This window comes from Symphodus melops (genome assembly GCF_947650265.1).
Source record: "Symphodus melops genome assembly, chromosome: 10".
In the NCBI taxonomy this organism is placed as follows: Eukaryota; Metazoa; Chordata; class Actinopteri; order Labriformes; family Labridae; genus Symphodus; species Symphodus melops.
In genome coordinates, this window is record NC_136700.1 from 140,001 (window position 1) to 160,062 (window position 20,062).

The 20,062-nt window shown below is 50.8% G+C and overlaps 4 protein-coding genes across 5 annotated transcripts in view; 2 read left to right on the forward strand and 2 right to left on the reverse strand.

Moving 5' to 3' along the window:
* pgm2l1 (phosphoglucomutase 2-like 1) overlaps positions 1-4,649 on the reverse strand; it is a 10,173-nt gene extending 5,524 nt beyond the window's left edge. Inside the window, exons 1-6 of one of the 2 annotated variants that reach the window (XM_079354063.1) lie at positions 4,469-4,649; positions 3,612-3,779; positions 3,349-3,455; positions 1,670-1,754; positions 1,494-1,577; positions 1,220-1,371 (exon numbers count right to left, since the gene is read on the reverse strand). In XM_079354063.1, coding sequence (XP_079210189.1) covers positions 1,220-1,371; positions 1,494-1,577; positions 1,670-1,754; positions 3,349-3,455; positions 3,612-3,779; positions 4,469-4,579 — 707 coding nt within the window. In that variant the 5' untranslated portion in view covers positions 4,580-4,649. Of the gene's footprint in view, positions 1-1,219; positions 1,417-1,493; positions 1,578-1,669; positions 1,755-3,348; positions 3,456-3,611; positions 3,780-4,468 lie in introns of both variants that reach the window. The other variant, XM_079354062.1, reaches the window with a different exon arrangement.
* A 484-nt stretch (positions 4,650-5,133) lies between these two features.
* Positions 5,134-7,506, reverse strand: lipt2 (lipoyl(octanoyl) transferase 2). Its single transcript, XM_079354098.1, has 3 exons — positions 7,142-7,506; positions 6,482-6,608; positions 5,134-5,509 (listed from the first exon to the last, which is right to left on the reverse strand). The coding sequence occupies exons 1-3, from the start codon at positions 7,448-7,450 to the stop codon at positions 5,262-5,264; spliced, it is 684 nt and encodes a 227-aa protein (XP_079210224.1). The 5' UTR covers positions 7,451-7,506; the 3' UTR covers positions 5,134-5,261.
* A 124-nt stretch (positions 7,507-7,630) lies between these two features.
* On the forward strand, positions 7,631-13,832 carry rnf169 (ring finger protein 169). Its single transcript, XM_079354069.1, has 6 exons — positions 7,631-8,305; positions 8,853-8,926; positions 9,000-9,065; positions 9,148-9,248; positions 10,807-10,897; positions 11,884-13,832. The coding sequence occupies exons 1-6, from the start codon at positions 8,053-8,055 to the stop codon at positions 12,988-12,990; spliced, it is 1,692 nt and encodes a 563-aa protein (XP_079210195.1). The 5' UTR covers positions 7,631-8,052; the 3' UTR covers positions 12,991-13,832.
* Positions 13,833-15,547: 1,715 nt separating this feature from the next.
* On the forward strand, positions 15,548-18,961 carry spcs2 (signal peptidase complex subunit 2). Its single transcript, XM_079354103.1, has 5 exons — positions 15,548-15,656; positions 16,700-16,783; positions 16,862-17,021; positions 17,322-17,457; positions 17,653-18,961. The coding sequence occupies exons 1-5, from the start codon at positions 15,615-15,617 to the stop codon at positions 17,837-17,839; spliced, it is 609 nt and encodes a 202-aa protein (XP_079210229.1). The 5' UTR covers positions 15,548-15,614; the 3' UTR covers positions 17,840-18,961.
* The last annotated feature ends 1,101 nt before the right edge of the window (positions 18,962-20,062 follow it).

Genomic DNA, 20,062 nt, shown 5'->3' on the forward strand with positions numbered 1-20,062 from the left:
ACAGCCAGCAGACAGCCTGCAGACAGACAGCAGACAGCCTGCAGACAGACAGCAGACAGCCTGCAGACAGCCTGCAGACAGCCTGCAGACAGCCTGCAGACAGACAGCAGACAGCCTACAGACAGCCTGCAGACAGCCTGCAGACAGCCAGCAGACAGCCTGCAGACAGACAGCAGACAGACAGCAGACAGCCTGCAGACAGCCTGCAGACAGACAGCAGACAGCCTGCAGACAGCCTGCAGACAGTCTACAGACAGCCTACAGACAGCCTGCAGACAGCCTGCAGACAGCCAGCAGACAGCCTACAGACAGTCTGCAGACAGCCTACAGACAGCCTGCAGACAGCCTACAGACAGACAGCCTGCAGACAGCCTGCAGACAGTCTGCAGACAGCCTACAGACAGTCTGCAGACAGCCTGCAGACAGCCTGCAGACAGCCTGCAGACAGACAGCCTGCAGACAGCCTGCAGACAGACAGCAGACAGCCTGCAGACAGACAGCAGACAGCCTGCAGACAGCCAGCAGACAGCCTGCAGACAGCCTGCAGACAGTCTACAGACAGCCTACAGACAGCCTACAGACAGCCTGCAGACAGCCTGCAGACAGACAGCAGACAGCCTGCAGACAGCCTGCAGACAGTCTACAGACAGCCTACAGACAGCCTACAGACAGCCTGCAGACAGCCTGCAGACAGCCTGCAGACAGTCTACAGACAGCCTACAGACAGCCTACAGACAGCCTGCAGACAGACAGCAGACAGACAGCAGACAGACAGCAGACAGCCTGCAGACAGCCTGCAGACAGCCTGCAGACAGCCTGCAGACAGCCTGCAGACAGCCTGCAGACAGCCTGCAGACAGCCTGCAGACAGCCAGCAGACAGCCTGCAGACAGCCTGCAGACAGCCTGCAGACAGCCAGCAGACAGCCTGCAGACAGCCTGCAGACAGCCTGCAGACAGCCTGCAGACAGCCTGCAGACAGCCAGCAGACAGCCTGCAGACAGCCTGCAGACAGTCTGTAGGCTGTCTGCAGGCTGTCTGTAGGCTGTCTGCAGACAGACAGCCTACAGACAGCCTGCAGACAGCCAGCAGACAGCCTGCAGACAGCCTGCAGACTGTCTGCAGGCTGTCTGCAGACGGCCAGCAGACAGCCTGCAGACAGTCTGCAGACGGCCAGCAGACAGCCTGCAGACAGTCTGCAGACGGCGGTGGTCCTCTCACCTGTGACAGCAGAGGGAGGTCAGCTCCTCCATGTAACAGCTGTTGATCCGGCTCAGGGGGTCGGTCCTCAGGGAGCTGCTGTGCACCGACTCCTCCTCCCAGCAGGAGGCGCTCCACGGCTCCAGCTGCTCCTCGATACTCCGCAGGATCTCCTTGTCATGAGGAGAAGAGATCTGAGCGCCATTACACCAGTACACCTGCAGGGGGAGAGACGGAGGCAGAGCATGTAAGCTGCGTGTCTGAACACTGTGAGGTCACAGAGCACGCCGCTCACCTTGTATCCGTTGTCCTCTTTGGCGTTGTGAGACGCTGTGATCATCACGCCGGCCGCCGCGCCCAGCTTCTTCACAGCGTACGGCTGAAAAACACATTCAGCAGCACATTAACGACTTCACCCTGAGAATGATGACCACGTCTGCAACAGGAAGTGAGGCGTTAGTGTGACCTCACCACGTACGGCGTGGGGACAAACGTGGAGAATAGATGAACAGGAACATCTCTGCTCAGCATCACGGCCGCCGTCAACTTAGCAAACCTGAAACACACACAGAGAGAAACAGACTGTAGAGCCTGCAGCAGGTAAACAGGCTGTAACGTCTGCAGCAGGTAAACAGGCTGTAACGTCTGCAGCAGGTAAACAGACTGTAACGTCTGCAGCAGGTAAACAGACTGTAACGTCTGCAGGTAAACAGACTGTAACGCCTGCAGCAGGTAAACAGGCTGTAACGCCTGCAGCAGGTAAACAGGCTGTAACGTCTGCAGGTAAACAGACTGTAACGTCTGCAGCAGGTAAACAGACTGTAACGTCTGCAGCAGGTAAACAGGCTGTAACGTCTGCAGGTAAACAGACTGTAACGTCTGCAGCAGGTAAACAGACTGTAACGTCTGCAGGTAAACAGACTGTAACGTCTGCAGCAGGTAAACAGGCTGTAACGTCTGCAGGTAAACAGACTGTAACGTCTGCAGCAGGTAAACAGGCTGTAACGTCTGCAGGTAAACAGACTGTAACGTCTGCAGCAGGTAAACAGGCTGTAACGTCTGCAGGTAAACAGACTGTAACGTCTGCAGGTAAACAGGCTGTAACGTCTGCAGCAGGTAAACAGGCTGTAACGTCTGCAGCAGGTAAACAGGCTGTAACGTCTGCAGCAGGTAAACAGGCTGTAACGTCTGCAGCAGGTAAACAGACTGTAACGTCTGCAGGTAAACAGGCTGTAACGTCTGCAGCAGGTAAACAGGCTGTAACGTCTGCAGGTAAACAGACTGTAACGTCTGCAGCAGGTAAACAGACTGTAACGTCTGCAGCAGGTAAACAGACTGTAACGTCTGCAGGTAAACAGGCTGTAACGTCTGCAGCAGGTAAACAGGCTGTAACGTCTGCAGCAGGTAAACAGACTGTAACGTCTGCAGCAGGTAAACAGACTGTAACGTCTGCAGCAGGTAAACAGACTGTAACGTCTGCAGCAGGTAAACAGGCTGTAACGTCTGCAGCAGGTAAACAGACTGTAACGTCTGCAGCAGGTAAACAGGCTGTAACGTCTGCAGCAGGTAAACAGACTGTAACGTCTGCAGCAGGTAAACAGGCTGTAACGTCTGCAGCAGGTAAACAGGCTGTAACGTCTGCAGCAGGTAAACAGACTGTAACGTCTGCAGCAGGTAAACAGGCTGTAACGTCTGCAGCAGGTAAACAGACTGTAGAGCCTGCAGCAGGTAAACAGACTGTAACGTCTGCAGCAGGTAAACAGGCTGTAACGTCTGCAGCAGGTAAACAGGCTGTAGAGCCTGCAGCAGGTAAACAGGCTGTAACGTCTGCAGCAGGTAAACAGACTGTAGAGCCTGCAGCAGGTAAACAGACTGTAGAGCCTGCAGCAGGTAAACAGGCTGTAACGTCTGCAGCAGGTAAACAGACTGTAGAGCCTGCAGCAGGTAAACAGGCTGTAACGTCTGCAGCAGGTAAACAGACTGTAGAGCCTGCAGCAGGTAAACAGACTGTAACGTCTGCAGCAGGTAAACAGACTGTAACGTCTGCAGCAGGTAAACAGGCTGTAACGTCTGCAGCAGGTAAACAGGCTGTAACGTCTGCAGCAGGTAAACAGTTTTAAAATGGAGGCTTTATGTGTGTTTAAGTTTACCGCTCGCTGCTGCAGCCACTCTCCTCCTGCCCTCTGGTGTCAAAACCAACAACCACTCCTCTGCTGCTGAAGTCTGCGAAACACCTGGACAGGTAGGAGTACAAACCCTACAGAGACACAGAGAGACGTTAACTCACTTTGGGTCACGACATGGTGAATCACTGAGAGAGAGAAACAGCTCCATCACATCCCTCCCAGGGAAGCAAAGCAACATGCTGCTGTGTATAATGAGATTTGGTCATCCAGGTCCGAACCCGTCTCACCTGTGTGGACTGGATGATGGTGAGATCGTTGATCCGGTTGAATCCAGCTCCCATCGGCGCTCGCAGTCCAGCCGTGCCGAAACTCATCCTGCTGCAAAGCCTCGTCTTCAACACGTCACGACGGCCGGCAGCCAGCAGGGACTCGACCTGAGCGCGAGTCCTCGGGTTCTGCAGCACCGGAGAGAAGAAGCAGAACACGGTCTTAATGTGCACGGTCTTAATGCACGCACGCAAGCGCACACACACACACACACACACACACACACACACACACACACACACACACACACACACACACACGAGGTGAAGCAGGAGGTCAGGTGTAAACGTGTTACTGCAGGACTCACTATGATCACATGACTGACTGCACACAGGCTCAAACAGCTGAGTCATCCTGCTGCCATGGCAACACTCACACACAGACCTGCTGCCATGGTAACACTCACACACCGACCTGCTGCCATGGCAACACTCAGAACATGGTCAAAATAAGCAGACTGATGACAGTGACGTATGACACATTGGCACGTGGTGTTTAAACTCTCGTAGTCCGGTTCAGATCAGATTTAGTGTTTGGGGGGGCGGCTGTGGCTCAGTGGTAGACTCGAACCCGACACCCAGCTCCTGAGAGTGTGATGAGTTACAGTGAACACAGAGCCGCGTCACGCCTCCATGGAGCGGAAACGAACCGTTATGTTGTTCTCTAAAGTTTCCTGAAAAACACTCAGACCGACCATCATGTTAGTCACGTGACCAGATCTTCACTCAGGTCCTGAAAAACCTCCGGTGGTCTTCAGGAAGTCCTTCACTCAGGGGGGTCCAGCACAAACACCAGTCCTACCCAGACTTGGACTCACCTTGTCCCAGCTCAGCCACTGGTGCACGGATTTGTCCAGCTGCGAGTCCCCGGTGCTCTGGTACCTGGAGTTAGCGTTCAGGTCTCCGTGAAGTCCGGTACTGTCCCCCATGTTGACAGACCGCGTAAGACTAGCTAACCTGAAGCTGTGCCATCTGACTGCAGCACCCTGCTAGCTTACAGCTAACTGTGTGAGCTGATCGCTACCACACACATCTGCCACTCTGCACGCGCACTCTCGCGTGCACGCAAACGCAACATTACAAGCTGAAGTGACGTAACCCGGAAGCTGACCGCGCGCACTGAAAATGTTTATAGTAACCGAGCTTTGTAAATATTAATTAAAACAGTTCATCAACAGCCGACAAGTGCCAGAGACATGGGCATTACCACTTCCGGTCTCTTTAAAAATAAAAGTCTCGTGTTTATTCTGTACAGAAGAGGATTTGGGACATATTTAAATAATGAGAGGAAATGTATATTTCATTATGCACTTTGAATAAAGTCGAAATGTCTACTCTATTCTTCTTAAGCGATTTTTCACCTGTTAAAACTATTTGTGAATGAAATGTCACTTCCGGTTAACGTTTCGTTCAACTGCAGTATTCTTTAAAAAAAAGATACCTGAACCTGAAGTGACCCCTTTAAGTAAAAACCATCAGCACGTAGAAACCATAAACATGTTTATTTATCAGAGGTAGTGTTGTTTTAGCACCTAAACGTTTTATTCTTATAATTATGATATTAATATAAAGTGAATTCAAGACAAAGGTTCATATTTGTCTAAAAAGAGTTCAGTGTCTCTGCTGATGATCCTCAGGTGTCTGTCCGTCCCTCAGCTGACACCTGAACTGTTCCCTGAAGGCGTCCAGCAGTCGAGGGATGGCGTCCTCCACGCTGACGTCTCTCTGCAGCTCGGCGCTCAGTGATGTCACTCCTTTGCCCTCGATACCGCACGGCACGATGTGGTCAAACCACGACATGTCCGTGTTACAGTTCAGAGCGAAGCCGTGAGACGTGACGTATCGACCACAGTGGATCCCTGGAGACACACATCAGACAGGAAGTGATGAAGACCGACGTTAGCTAAACAGGAAGTGATGAAGACTGACGTTAGCTAAACAGGAAGTGATGAAGACTGATGTTAGCTAAACAGGAAGTGATGAAGACTGACGTTAGCTAAACAGGAAGTGATGAAGACTGACGTTAGCTAAACAGGAAGTGATGAAGACTGATGTTAGCTAAACAGGAAGTGATGAAGACTGACGTTAGCTAAACAGGAAGTGATGAAGACCGACGTTAGCTAAACCGGAAGTGATGAAGACTGACGTTAGCTAAACAGGAAGTGATGAAGACTGATGTTAGCTAAACAGGAAGTGATGAAGACTGATGTTAGCTAAACAGGAAGTGATGAAGACTGACGTTAGCTAAACAGGAAGTGATGAAGAACGACGTTAGCTAAACAGGAAGTGATGAAGACCTATGTTAGCTAAACAGGAAGAAGAAGACAGGAAGTGAAAATAATCACAAATCTGAGTTGTCTCATCAGCTCAGATTAACTCTGAGTGAAGTCTGATTCCCTCTGAGTTTGTTGTTCTCAGGTCTGTGTTCACACTTCACTCATAGGTTCAGACGTGTCAACCCCTCCCCCTGCCACCAAGCAGGGTCCCGCCCACCCACCGACGCGTAATGACAAGCCCTCTTCAGATGTCGTGTTGTAACTCACCTCAGCTGTCGTCACGTCTTTGTACACTCATATTAATAAAATAAAGAACCAACAGACTTTACAAAGTGAAGAAAAGACTTTCAGACGCACATCTCAAACAGATTTACTGTCTGAAAATCGGCTAACACTAAAATATGCACCAGAAGGAAAGAAATCAACATTCAGTATTTGAGATAAAACGAAGTGAGGAAGTTGTCCATATGTGCACACACACACCTGCAGTATATCTGCTCATAGTTTAAGAAGATTCATAAACCTGATTTAAAAAGAGGAGAGGGCGTGTCCTACCGATGGCACAGATCTTATTGTCTCCGACCCAGACTCCAGTATGAGGGGACGTGGACGCGTCGATCCCGAACCTGCTGCACACCGAGATGATGGTCCTCTCCAGCTCACAGACGTACCAACGAACACTCTGAGAGAGCAGATCATGTGACTATAACCACCTGATCACATGTTACTATAACCACCTGATCACATGTTACTATAACCACCTGATCACATGTTACTATAACCACCTGATCACATGTTACTATAACCACCTGATCACATGTTACTATAACCACCTGATCACATGTTATTATAACCACCTGATCACATGTTACTATAACCACCTGATCACATGTTACTATAACCACCTGATCACATGTTACTATAACCACCTGATCACATGTTATTATAACCACCTGATCACATGTTACTATAACCACCTGATCACATGTTATTATAACCACCTGATCACATGTTACTATAACCACCTGATCACATGTTACTATAACCACCTGATCACATGTTACTATAACCACCTGATCACATGTTATTATAACCACCTGATCACATGTTATTATAACCACCTGATCACATGTTATTATAACCACCTGATCACATGTTACTATAACCACCTGAGAGAACAGATCACAGGTTAGCGCATGCGCAGTCCCCGCTCACCTTCTTAAAGCTGCCCAGGTTCAGGACTGGGTAGCAGACCAGCTGACCCGGACCGTGGAAGGTGATTAGTCCTCCTCGGTTGGTGCGGTGGACTTCGGCCCCCAGCAGGCGCAGGCGGTCCAGCAGGGGGGCAGGGTAAGGTCTGTGTCGGATCCCTGTGGTGTAGACTGGGGGGTGCTGGCAGAGGAGCAGACTGTGAGCCGGACCTGAGCGGTGCCGGTCCACATAGACCTGCTGCAGCCGCAGAGCCTCCTGGTAAGAGACCAGACCCAGACGGACCACCTCCACCACCGGCCTGCTGCCCTGCATCCTGGACTCAAAGCAGACCTGTAGACCAGCAGACACAGTCACTCTGTGTCCTGGTCTTCACAGCTCCTCTGACAGCTCTCTGTGTCGTTATTGTTTCTTCTTCTATGGTCTCAGTTTTCTGCTTCCGGTTCTCTTCTGCCACCTGCCGACACGAAAACAAAAAAAAGAAAAAATTAACTGTATATTAACTCTTCTAGATGTGTAACATTAGACAGTTTCAGGCTGTAATAGTACACTCCTTTTTAAATAATACTTCTAACTTGATTTGTTTGTTTGATTCTGCGTTTTGAAAATGATGCGTTCAGGAGCAGCTCGTCATAATCAGGCACACTTAACCCCGTCACAGGCACGTGGGTATACGAAGAGAAACGTGTCAACTGAGAGTTTAGCTCAATAACGTGTTTGTTTTATAGTGAAAGAAAATAACTTCTATTGAATAAATATTTAAGATCGTAGGTGGTTGTAAAACTAATGAAACTGTGGGTTCCCACATTTAGTGAAGGCAGCATCAGTGACGTAGGGGAATGTGGGCGGAGCTTCCCGTTCACTGTGTTCCGGTGGCAGCAGGGCGGGGTTTGTTTTGAGAACACTCACCAGGTAAGATGGCGACCGCAGGGTCCGCCGACCGACCTGGCAGACCCGCCAGAGCCGCTGCCGGCAGGTGCCGGTCCGGTTCGGGGCCCGGAGCGTGGTGTGGGTCCAGCCCGGCCGAGGAGCAGCCCGGCGGCAGCCCGCCCTGCGGACACCCGGCCTGCCCGCTCTGTCTGACCCGCAGCGGAGAGCGGCTCCGGAGGAGGAGCGACCCCGAGAGGAGCAGCAGCAAACCGGGCAGGAGGGACTGCGACCACCGGAGAGGTCAGTGTGAGAACCGGAGACTCGGAACCGCTGCTGTCTGTGGGTCGGTCCACGGACCCAGTAGAAAATCCCGAGACAGAACCAGAATAGTTGAAGTTAATGTAAGTTCAGCACCCGCAGCAGGAGGCCTGACCCCCGTCTGACAGGAAAAACTGACCCGGGTCAGCTCAGGCCCCCTGTAAGACTCCAGACCTCCAGTCTGGTCCCAGACCCGGACCGGCTCAGGTTTATTCTAGTTTCTATTGAACAGGAAGTCTGAGAGTTGTGTTTTGTAGTTTTTTTTGGTCCTGTTTGTAGTCTGGTCTGGAGGACTTGTCCGGACTTGTCCTGCTGTAGGAGGAGCTGTTAGAGAAACTGAGTCCAGGTCCTCAGGTGATCCTCAGACCTGTAGAGTCCTCAGACCTGTGATCCTGCTGCTGTTATATGAACATGAGACAGATGTGTCCCTTCAGAGACAAAGATCAGGACGGACTCAGGTTGAACCAAAAGGACATTTTGACATCAATGTCCTTAATAAAGTTAATAAATCATTCTGATGTCTCCTCAGAGTTCTTTGTGTCTCCTGCTGTTATCCCAAAGAGTTTGGACGTTTCTTCCTCAGCACCGAGCGGGAAACACAAGGTGAGCGTCTGATTGTCCGAGGCGTCAGTGAAGGCAGCGTGTGGTCTCTGTTTTAACATCCTTCCTGTTCCAGCTGCTGGTGTGTGAGGAGCGAGAGGAGGCCAAGAGGAGGAACACTCCTGGTCACCACGACCAGCCCGTGAGTCAGAGTCCTTCACGCCGTCCTCTGGGACTCCTGGACATGTCCTCAGTCTGTTTCTTACACGGTCTGTTTTTGTCAGGGGGTTCTGTCCGACTCGGAGAACGAGGAGCCGATCAGCCGGAGGATCAGGAACATCTCCGCCTTCATCAAGAAAACCAAAAACTCTGCAGCCTTCACCAGGTGAGCGTTTTTCATCTTTACACCTGACGACCTGTCAGACAAACAACAGGTCACATGACCTCCTCTTCTTCAGGTGAAATCAGTGTCCTCGCTCCTCTTCATCATGTGTGTGAAGTGTGTTGTTGTAAATCCACTCTGATCCTGTATTTGATCATGTCTATAAACCCCTTTATTTCAGCCCTGCTCAGAACAGGCTGTTTCTGTGTCTGTAGCTTTAAATATGTAAATGAGCTGTGTCTGGCCACGCCCCCTCTCTGGAAGGGCTCGGGTGTACTCGCTGCTTTCTGGCTCCATGTCCTATTGTTTACGGTGAGAAGGCAGACTCAGAGGGCAGAACAAACACCTAGCTGTGGGAGGGTCACCCACCTGGGGGAGGGGCTACTGCCCTTTGTGATGTCATAAAGGGGAGGGGCTACTGCCCTTTGTGATGTCATGAAGGGAACATCTCCAAACAGCCTGTTTGAGCAGGCAGAAGACGGAGAGGATGGACTTTTCTCCTCATTGGGGGGTTTGGAGACAGACTAGAGACACGTGTTAGAGGGACATGGAGGAGAGGATTCTGGGTAATATGTGACCTTTAATTCGAGGTGATCAGACTCGTTCAGTCTTTAATGTTTTTACTGTCCGTCTGTGTGAGGAGGGAGGAGACCTGTGGAGTAACCCTAACCCTCATCTAAAGTGAAACAGTAAAACTGCCTTCTAATAAACTGAAGCTGCTCCATGGTCCCTTCAAAATAAAAGTCAGTCTTCTAATAAACTGAAGCTGCTCCTTGGTCCCTTCAAAATAAAAGTCAGTCTTCTAAAACAGAAGCTGCTCCTTGGTCCCTTCAAAATAAAACTCAGTCTCCTAATAAACTGAAGCTGCTCCATGGTCCCTTCAAAATAAAACTCATTCTCCCATTATACTGAAGCTGCTCCATGGTCCCTTTAAAAATAAAAGTCAGTCTTCTAATAAACTGAAGCTGCTCCTTGGTCCCTTCAAAATAAAAGTCAGTCTTCTAAAACAGAAGCTGCTCCTTGGTCCCTTCAAAATAAAACTCAGTCTTCTAATAAACTGAAGCTGCTCCATTGTTCCTTCAAAATAAAACTCATTCTCCCATTATACTGAAGCTGCTCCATGGTCCCTTTAAAAATAAAAGTCAGTCTTCTAATAAACTGAAGCTGCTCCTTGGTCCCTTCAAAATAAAAGTCAGTCTTCTAAAACAGAAGCTGCTCCTTGGTCCCTTCAAAATAAAACTCAGTCTTCTAATAAACTGAAGCTGCTCCATTGTTCCTTCAAAATAAAACTCATTCTCCCATTATACTGAAGCTGCTCCATGGTCCCTTCAAAATAAAAGTCAGTCTTCTAATAAACTGAAGCTGCTCCTTGGTCCCTTCAAAATAAAAGTCAGTCTTCTAAAACAGAAGCTGCTCCTTGGTCCCTTCAAAATAAAACTCAGTCTCCTAATAAACTGAAGCTGCTCCATGGTCCCTTCAAAATAAAAGTCAGTCTATATCAATGATTGTGTGATGAAACATTTAAAAGATGTCTCGACTGACTTTGTGTTTGTCTCTTCAGTGGTTCTCAGAGGAGTCAGAGCTGCACGGACTCGGTGGAGGACGGAGGAGGGAAGCTGAAGGTGGTCCCGCAGCCCGCCCTGATGGACAGAGTGCGTTAAACCAATATGACAGAGTCCACTCGTTACAGTCAGCACGTGTAATCCCAGCACGCCATGTTTCAAAGCGGAGGCAGGCGGCTCCATTGCTGCAGAAACAGATTCACTGCTGCGTCCCGATGCTCGAGTATATCAGCTGAGCGTACGACCGCCATCTTAGCTGGATCAGCTCGTGGTCGCTGGGCGGGCTCTGCAGTCAGTGTTACTTTGTGACGTGAACAAAAATTATGTTTTGACCATATTTGGACCTCTTAAAAACTGTCAGTCAAAGTCTGGCTCTGTTAGTAACATACATGATGTTACTAACATACATGTTATATCTATGACAGTGACCAGAGTTCAGAAGGCCGGACCCTGAGGACTCAGGGTTTCAGGGGGGGTGGACTTGGGTTCTGAGGGTGGCCTTGGATTCTGAGGGTGGACTTGGGTTCTGAGGGTGGACTTGGGTTCTGAGGGTAGACTTGGGTTCTGAGGGTGGACTTGGGTTCTGAGGGTGGCCTTGGGTTCTGAGGGTGGCCTTGGGTTCTGAGGGTGGACTTGGGTTCTGAGGGTAGACTTGGGTTCTGAGGGTGGACTTGGGTTCTGAGGGTGGCCTTGGGTTCTGAGGGTGGCCTTGGGTTCTGAGGGTGGACTTGGGTTCTGAGGGTGGACTTGGGTTCTGAGGGTGGCCTTGGGTTCTGAGGGTGGACTTGGGTTCTGAGGGTGGCCTTGGGTTCTGAGGGTGGCCTTGGGTTCTGAGGGTGGACTTGGGTTCTGAGGGTAGACTTGGGTTCTGAGGGTGGACTTGGGTTCTGAGGGTAGACTTGGGTTCTGAGGGTGGACTTGGGTTCTGAGGGTGGACTTGGGTTCTGAGGGTAGACTTGGGTTCTGAGGGTGGACTTGGGTTCTGAGGGTAGACTTGGGTTCTGAGGGTGGACTTGGGTTCTGACGGTCTCTGATCACGAGTCAAACGTTGAGGTTCTTCTCTGTCTCTCCGTCAGGTTGGCATCAGTCACAGCTTCACGGCGGGGATCCTCCTCTCGTCTGAGAACAGCCGCTCTGTGTCCGCCCCTATCACCGCCCCGGACCGCAGGCTCACCTGGCGAGCCGTCATCACGTCGTCTACTCCTCTGCTCGCCGCCCCGCCGCCACGGCCTGAGCGCTCCATCAGCCCTGAGAGCAACGACAGCATCTCTGAAGAACTCAACCACTTCAAGCCCATCGTCTGCTCGCCGTGCACGCCGCCTAAACGCCTGCCGGACGGCCGTGTGATGGAGACCGCCATCGTCAAGTCCACGCCCAGGAACCTGACCCGCGGCCTGCAGAAGGCCACCAGCTACGAGGCCAGTCCCGCCGTCCTTCAGAAGTGGAGGCAGATCGAGCTGGATCGCCAGAGTCTCAAGGTGAACTCCAAGGCCACGCTGACGAGCCCCGTCAACGAGATCCACAACAAGACCGGCGGAGGAGACGACGACCGAGGGGGCGCCGCAAAGACCCGCCAGTCCCCTTCAGGACGGGATGGAGACGCAGTGACCACAGTCAACAAGAGGAGGCTTCTATTCGAACCTCCAGACTCAGACGTCCTGCAGAGACCGTCTGTGAAGATCCGGGTCCCTGCAATCCGCTACAGCAGCGAGGCCGCGTTCAGAGGAAGTACTGACTCTGAGACGACAGGCGGCGCTCCGGAGTCCGGCTGTGCAGGAGCGTTCTTCAGCCGGAGACAGTCGTTCTCTCCCTACACTAAAAACTCCGGCTTCACGTCCTGTAAGTTAATGCCAAAGGACTCTGGGAGTCCCCGAAGGGAGTCGGACAGCAGCCTCCACAACCAGTCTACCTCAAGGAGGGGCAAGAAGAGGGAGCAGAAGACCAAACACCTGGATTCAGAGAGGGACTCGGACACCAAGAGGAACCGGTCTGTGGGTCAGGTCCAGCAGGAGCGGGAGGACCGGGCGCTCGCCCTGAGACTCCAGAGGCAGTTTGACCTGGAGAACCAGGCCGGCGGCCGCAGGAGGAGCCCGGACGCCTACTTCCTGCGCTCCTGGATGTCCAATCAGAACCGCAGGAGGCGTGGCCTGAGGAGATCCCGGCGAATCAACAAGAAGCACTAGATAGGACTGGTGACTCAGCAGTCGTTCATATATGCAAAGAGACGAGTGGAGAGGGTTTGAATGTTTTTTACACGACTTGACGTCTTCTCACCAGCAGATCACCAAAAGTGACTCGAACACCTGAAGCAGGTGACTCGACGACGTTTGACTTGATATGATTTAAAATAAGATCGATGAGGGCTGACCGTCCCCCTTCAGGAGGTCTCAGCTGGACCTGCCTGAGGCCCCTCTTTGAAAACCTGCCCCCCTGTTATAAGTCTAAATACAGGGACAGAAATACGTCTTTAACAGGAGGGGTGAGGGTTCTGGTCCAACTGGACTCCATCTTTAACAGGAGGGGTGAGGGTTCTGGTCCAACTGGACTCCATCTTTAACAGGAGGGGTGAGGGTTCTGGTTCTGCACCAACTGGACTCCATCTTTAACAGGAGGGGTGGTGGTTCTGGTCCAAGTGGACTCCATCTTTAACAGGAGGGGTGGTGGTTCTGGTTCTGGTCCTGGTCCAAGTGGACTCCATCTTTAACAGGAGGGGTGGTGGTTCTGGTTCTGGTCCAACTGGACTCCATCTTTAACAGGAGGGGTGGTGGTTCTGGTTCTGCATCAACTGGACTCCATGGAGTTAGTTCAGGCAGGAGGGCTGCTCCAGGAGTGATGACATCAGAGCGCTCTGGATTTGGGTTTGATGTGGTTCAGCGTGGAGCGGGTCCACAGACTGAGTGTGGAGCAGGGGGTGTGGTCTCCTCCCTGGACACGCCCCCTGGCGAGGATCAGAGTTGTGAATGATTGTGATGTAAAATGTTTTTGTACGAGACGATTCTAAAAAACCAAGAGAACCTGAAACAACCTGCTGCCTCCAGTCTGTTTGATCTCACACACACACACACACACACACACACACACACACACACACACACACACACACACACACACACACACACACACACACACACACACACAATCACACACAATCACACACACACACAATCACACACAAACAAACACACACTCTCACAATCACACACAATCACACACAATCACACACTCACAATCACACACACAATCACACACAATCACACACACACACACACACACACACAATCACACACACACACACACACTCAACTTTATTTATGAAGCTCTTTAAGCAGCCATGTCTGTGACAAAGTGCTGAACATCCATGAAGAGCACAAACATAAAACATGAGTCAAACACTAACAGGGTTAAAACAATAAAAACAATAAAACACTAAAACAAGAACAGAGTCTCATGCTGGGTTAAAAGCCAAAGAATAAAAATGTGTTTTAAGATGAGTTTTAAAAATGGACAGTGAGGGGGCGTGGCTTATGTGCAATTCCAGAGTTTGGGACCGGCAGAAGAAAAAGCCCTCTCCCCTCTGAGCTTCACTTAGACCTGGGTCAGGAGCAGCTTCACTTAGACCTGGGTCAGGAGCAGCTTCACTTAGACCTGGGTCAGGAGCAGCTTCACTTAGACCTGGGTCAGGAGCAGCTTCACTTAGACCTGGGTCAGGAGCAGCTTCACTTAGACCTGGGTCAGGAGCAGCTTCACTTAGACCTGGGTCAGGAGCAGCTTCACTTAGACCTGGGTCAGGAGCAGCTTCACTTAGACCTGGGTCAGGAGCAGCTGGTCAGCTGACCTGAGGCACCAGGCAGGAGTGTAGACACACACACACACACTCACAAACATGCACACACACACACTCACAAACATGCACACACACACACACACTCACAAACATGCACACACACACACACACACACACTCACAAACATGCACACACACACACTCACAAACATGCACACACACACACACACTCACAAACATGCACACACACACACACACACACACTCACAAACATGCACACACACACACACTCACAAACACACAATCACACACACACTCACAAACATGCACACACACACACACACTCACAAACATGCATACACACACACACACACACACACACACTCACAAACATGCATACACACACACACACACACACTCACAAACACACACACACTCACAAACATGCATACACACACTCAAACAATCACACACACACACTCACAAACATGCATACACACACACAATCACACACACTCACAAACATGCATACACACACACACAATCACACACACTCACAAACATGCATACACACACACACAATCACACACACTCACAAACATGCATACACACACACACACACACACACTCACAAACATGCATACACACACTCAAACAATCACACACACACACACACTCACAAACATGCACACACACTCAAACAATCACACACACACACACAGACACAGACGCACACACACACACTCACAAACATGCACACACACACTCAAACAATCACACACACACACACACACACACACAGACGCACACACTTTTAGTCCACCGGCTCCAGCCTGGCCCCCCTCAGTACGCAAGGTCTAGAACCGCCACTGGACCCTTCAGCGATGAGAGTGCAGGTGCGCGTACGCTGCGTCGGGCACGCTCACGTCTCGGCTTCACCACACGTGGCTGGTCGTTCAAATTGCTTTCAGCAGCCAATCAGAAGCGTCCAGGTCACAGCGCCGTGTTTGTAGCGGAAGAGAAGATGGCTGCTGCTCGGAACGGGAAGAGCGGACTTCTGGAGAAAGTGAGCTTTAAACTTTGACATCTTTCACTCACACTCATCATTTAACCGCTTTGTTACATTTAAGACGACAGACTGCGGCTGCGCAGACTTCAGCTCTGTGTGAGCCAGGAAACAGCTGTTCTCTGCTGTTAGCATGCTAGGCTAACTGTAATGTCGTTATTTGAATTAAAGTAAACAGATGGTAAAGAAGATGATCTACCTGAGCTCGCGCATCACTCTGACTCCGCCCACAAAACTCAAGATTTAATTAAAAGATCAATTAAAGAGCTGCATGGGTCTGTAAAGCTTTCTGCGTTCTAACCTCTCTCACTGTAGCTTCAGTGTTTAGCCAGCTCTGCATGTGGTGGACACTGTAGCTTCAGTGTTTAGCCAGCTCTGCATGTAGAGACACTGTAGCATCAGTGTTTAGCCAGCTCTGCATGTGGTGGACACTGTAGCTTCAGTGTTTAGCCAGCTCTGCATGTGGTGGACACTGTAGCTTCAGTGTTTAGCCAGCTCTGCATGTGGTGGACACTGTAGCTTCAGTGTTTAGCCAGCTCTGCATGTGGTGGACACTGTAGCTTCAGTGTTTAGCCAGCTCTGCATGTGGTGGACACTGTAGCTTCAGTGTTTAGCCAGCTCTGCATGTAGAGACACTGTAGCTTCAGTGTTTAGCCAGCTCTGCATGTGGTGGACACTGTAGCTTCAGTGTTTAGCCAGCTCTGCATGTGGTGGACACTGTAGCTTCAGTGTTTAGCCAGCTCTGCATGGGTCTGTAAAGCTTTCTGCGTTCTAACCTCTCTCCATGTTTCATCTCCAACATTGATCCTAGTTTGAGCAGCTTTCTGCTGCTGGAGCTTATTAGAAACATGCAGAGGCTTTTTAGCTCGGGTACAATCACTTCTATCTGAAGCAGTTCCACTGCCCGCTTCCATCACTGCAACACCTGTTCACCTGATAACTGCTCTCAGCTCTCTGATTGGTCCTTTAAGTAAAGACATCTGAAGTGTGCTGACTCCGGAGGTGATCAGAGAGATTGGAGATAATGTGTGTTTTTCTTTCAGTGGAGGATCGATGAGAAGCCGGTGAAAATCGATAAATGGGACGGAGCGGCGGTGAAGAACTCTCTGGATGACGCTGCGAAGAAGGTGAACTGTTGTGATCTTTGAACTACGATCTGTGATCCACTGATCTGGTCTAAACCTGTGCTGCTGCGCCCCCTTCAGGTGCTGCTGGAGAAGTTTGGGTACGTGGAGAACTTCTGTCTGGTGGACGGCCGGCTGATGATCTGCACCGTGTCCTGTCTGTTCGCCATGCTGGCTCTGGTCTGGGACTACCTGCATCCGTTTCCCGAGTCCAGGCCGGTGCTCGCCTGCTGCGTCATCTCATATCCTTTAGAGACAGGAAGTCCAAGCTTAGACTGAGCCGCTGCTGCAGCTAACGTTAGCCTAGCTCATGAAGTGAGTCCAGAGTCCTAACCCTGATACAGCCGCCCCCCTTCAGGGAGTCCGTTTTTTAAGTGTTGTGTGTTGGCATGTGGGTCAGGTTCTGAGTGGGTCAAGTTGTGTGTGGATCTGGCTCTGTGTGGATCTGGCTCTGTGTGGATCTGGCTCTGTGTGGATCTGGTTCTGTGTGGATCTGGTTCTGTGTGGTTCTGGTTTTGCTCCTTGACCCTGGTCTGGATCACGTACTTCATCATGATGGGGGTCCTGACTCTGTACACGTCCTACAAAGAGAAGAACATCTTCCTGGTGGCCCTGCAGAAGGATCCTGCCGGGATGGATCCGGACCACGTGTGGCAGCTCTCCTCCTCCCTCAAAAGGTCAGTCTTTACCCACAATGCACCCTGATGGCGCCGCCTCAGACGCACGTTATCAAACCGTGAACCCAACGGCGTGTGTTTGGGGGGTGTCAGAGCGTCGTTAAGTGGGTAACCATGGCAACAGGTTGTCTCTTCACTCGTCCCGTGTTTGTGCTTCTGTCACCGTGTGTGATTGTTCTCGCCGTGTCCTCGCAGGTTCGACGACCTGTACACGCTCCGAGTATCCTTCTCCGAGGGGAAGACCAAGACCTGGAGGGAGGCGGAGTTTACCAAGTCCGTGGCGGTCTTCTTCGACGAGAGCGGGACGCTGGTGATGGACCAGTTTGAGAAGAGTGTGTCCAAACTGCACGACACGCTCGCCATGGAGAAGAAGACCAAATAACACACACACACACACACACACACACACACACACACACACACACACACACACACACACACACACAGATTCTCTCACACACACACACAGATTCTCTCACACACACACACACACACACACACACACACACACACACACACACAGATTCTCTCACACACACACACACACACACACACACACACACACACACAGATTCTCACACACACACACACACACACACACACACACACACGCACACAGATTCTCACACACACACACACAGATTCTCACACACCCACAGATTCTCTCACACACACACACACACACAGATTCTCACACACACACACACACACAGATTCTCACACACACACCCACAGATTCTCTCACACACACACACACACACAGATTCTCACACACACAGAGACACACACACACACACACACACAGATTCTCTCACACACACACACACACACAGAGACACACACACACACAGATTCTCTCTCTCACACACACACACACACACACACACACACACACGCATAGATTCTCACACACACACAGATTCTCTCTCACACACACACACACACACACACACACACGCCTCTTTGACCACGAGGATCGTCCTGCTTCCTGTTTGGTTGAATCTTGTTGTGATTTCCCGCCGCTCCCCTCTGTGTGCTTTGAATGTTCACGCAGCGTCATGGCGTGGAGGCGTGTCGAAGCGCCCGTCACTCAGGAGGACGCCGTCAGAGTTTCAGACACTTCAGTTGTTCCTACTGACAATAAAGACTCCACCAATCACCATCCTTCATTTGATGGCTGGGCGGGACCAAGTCAGGCCATCACGTGGAACAAAGAGAACCGCCCTTCCTGCAGGGGGCGGAGCCTAACATCCTGCACACAATGATGCTAAGTTGATGACATGTTTGCGGTCTGCTATTTGATTTGTCGATGGCGTTTTATAGACAAAACAGACAGGTGCATCGTCATCATCAACGTTCCTCTCTCGTCTGTTACCTGAACAGCTTGTTAGCATTGTTAGCATGTAGCCCCCCCTCACGTCGGCCATGTTGATGCCTTACAGCAGGAAGTGAGCTCATTTAATTTGAAAGTTAATTTCCTGTCATTAAAGATGTTTGTTACAAACGGTGTGTGTGTGTGTGTGTGTGTGTGAGAATCTGTGTGTATGTGTGAGAGAATCTGTGTGTGTGTGTGTGAGAATCTGTGTGTGTGTGTGTGAGAATCTGTGTATGTGTGAGAGAATCTGTGTGTGTGTGTGTGAGAATCTGTGTGTGTGTGTGTGAGAGAATCTGTGTGTGTGTGTGTGTGTGTGAGAGAATCTGTGTGTATGTGTGTGTGTGTGAGAGAATCTGTGTGTGTGTGTGTGAGAATCTGTGTGTGTGTGTGTGAGAGAATCTGTGTGTGTGTGTGTGAGAATCTGTGTGTGTGTGAGAGAATCTGTGTGTGTGTGTGTGTGTGAGAGCGAATCTGTGTGTGTGTGTGTGTGAGAATCTGTGTGTGTGTGTGTGTGAGAATCTGTGTGTGTGTTTGTGTGTGAAGCTGCAGTGACGTCAGTCAGCCAGCAGGTGGAGCTGTGAGTCTCCATGTTCACTCTGCAGAGAAACAAAGAACACAAACACAGGAAGTTAAAACTGATGAGCATCATTCAGTGTCTTTATACTCTGTTACCATGGTAACCTCCTTCATAGACACAGATGTGACAGGATGCATCAGTCTAGCTCCACCACGCCTCTCTGAGGGTTCATAGCTTACAGTCATGTGAGAGGCTTCAGATGAGCCTTTAACTAAACATTATTAAAGGGGACGTATTGTGAACATTTATCTGGGTAACCTGAGTCTGAGAGCCACAACATGTAAAATAAATCTAACCAGTCCGTAGTCTGCAGGAGGCTGACGACACAGAAACATCACTAGTTGGATTCTGGTAAGAAAGCTGGAGTCCCCCATGTGTCCTCCTGCAGGGAGCGCTGCAGTCCCCCATGTGTCCTCCTGCAGGGGGCGCTGCAGTCCCCCATGTGTCCTCCTGCAGGGGGCGCTGCAGGCCTCCATGTGTCCTCCTGCAGGGGGCGCTGCAGGCCTCCATGTGTCCTCCTGCAGGGGGCGCTGCAGTCCCCCATGTGTCCTCCTGCAGGGGGCGCTGGAGTCCCCCATGTGTCCTCCTGCAGGGGGCGCTGGAGTCCCCCATGTGTCCTCCTGCAGGGGGCGCTGGAGTCCCATTGACGGCGG

Coding starts and splice junctions, on each gene's coding strand:
- lipt2 (XM_079354098.1), bottom strand. CDS start 7,450: ATGCAGGGCAGCAGGCCGGTGGTGGAGGTGGTCCGTCTGGGTCTGGTC. Junction 6,609..7,141: donor ACCTGGGCAGCTTTAAGAAG/GTGAGCGGGGAC, acceptor CTGCTCTCTCAG/AGTGTTCGTTGGTACGTCTG. Junction 5,510..6,481: donor CAATAAGATCTGTGCCATCG/GTAGGACACGCC, acceptor GTGTGTCTCCAG/GGATCCACTGTGGTCGATAC.
- rnf169 (XM_079354069.1), top strand. CDS start 8,053: ATGGCGACCGCAGGGTCCGCCGACCGACCTGGCAGACCCGCCAGAGCC. Junction 9,066..9,147: donor CTGGTCACCACGACCAGCCC/GTGAGTCAGAGT, acceptor TGTTTTTGTCAG/GGGGTTCTGTCCGACTCGGA. Junction 9,249..10,806: donor AACTCTGCAGCCTTCACCAG/GTGAGCGTTTTT, acceptor TTGTCTCTTCAG/TGGTTCTCAGAGGAGTCAGA.
- spcs2 (XM_079354103.1), top strand. CDS start 15,615: ATGGCTGCTGCTCGGAACGGGAAGAGCGGACTTCTGGAGAAA. Junction 16,784..16,861: donor TGGATGACGCTGCGAAGAAG/GTGAACTGTTGT, acceptor CGCCCCCTTCAG/GTGCTGCTGGAGAAGTTTGG. Junction 17,022..17,321: donor GCTCGCCTGCTGCGTCATCT/CATATCCTTTAG, acceptor TGGTCTGGATCA/CGTACTTCATCATGATGGGG.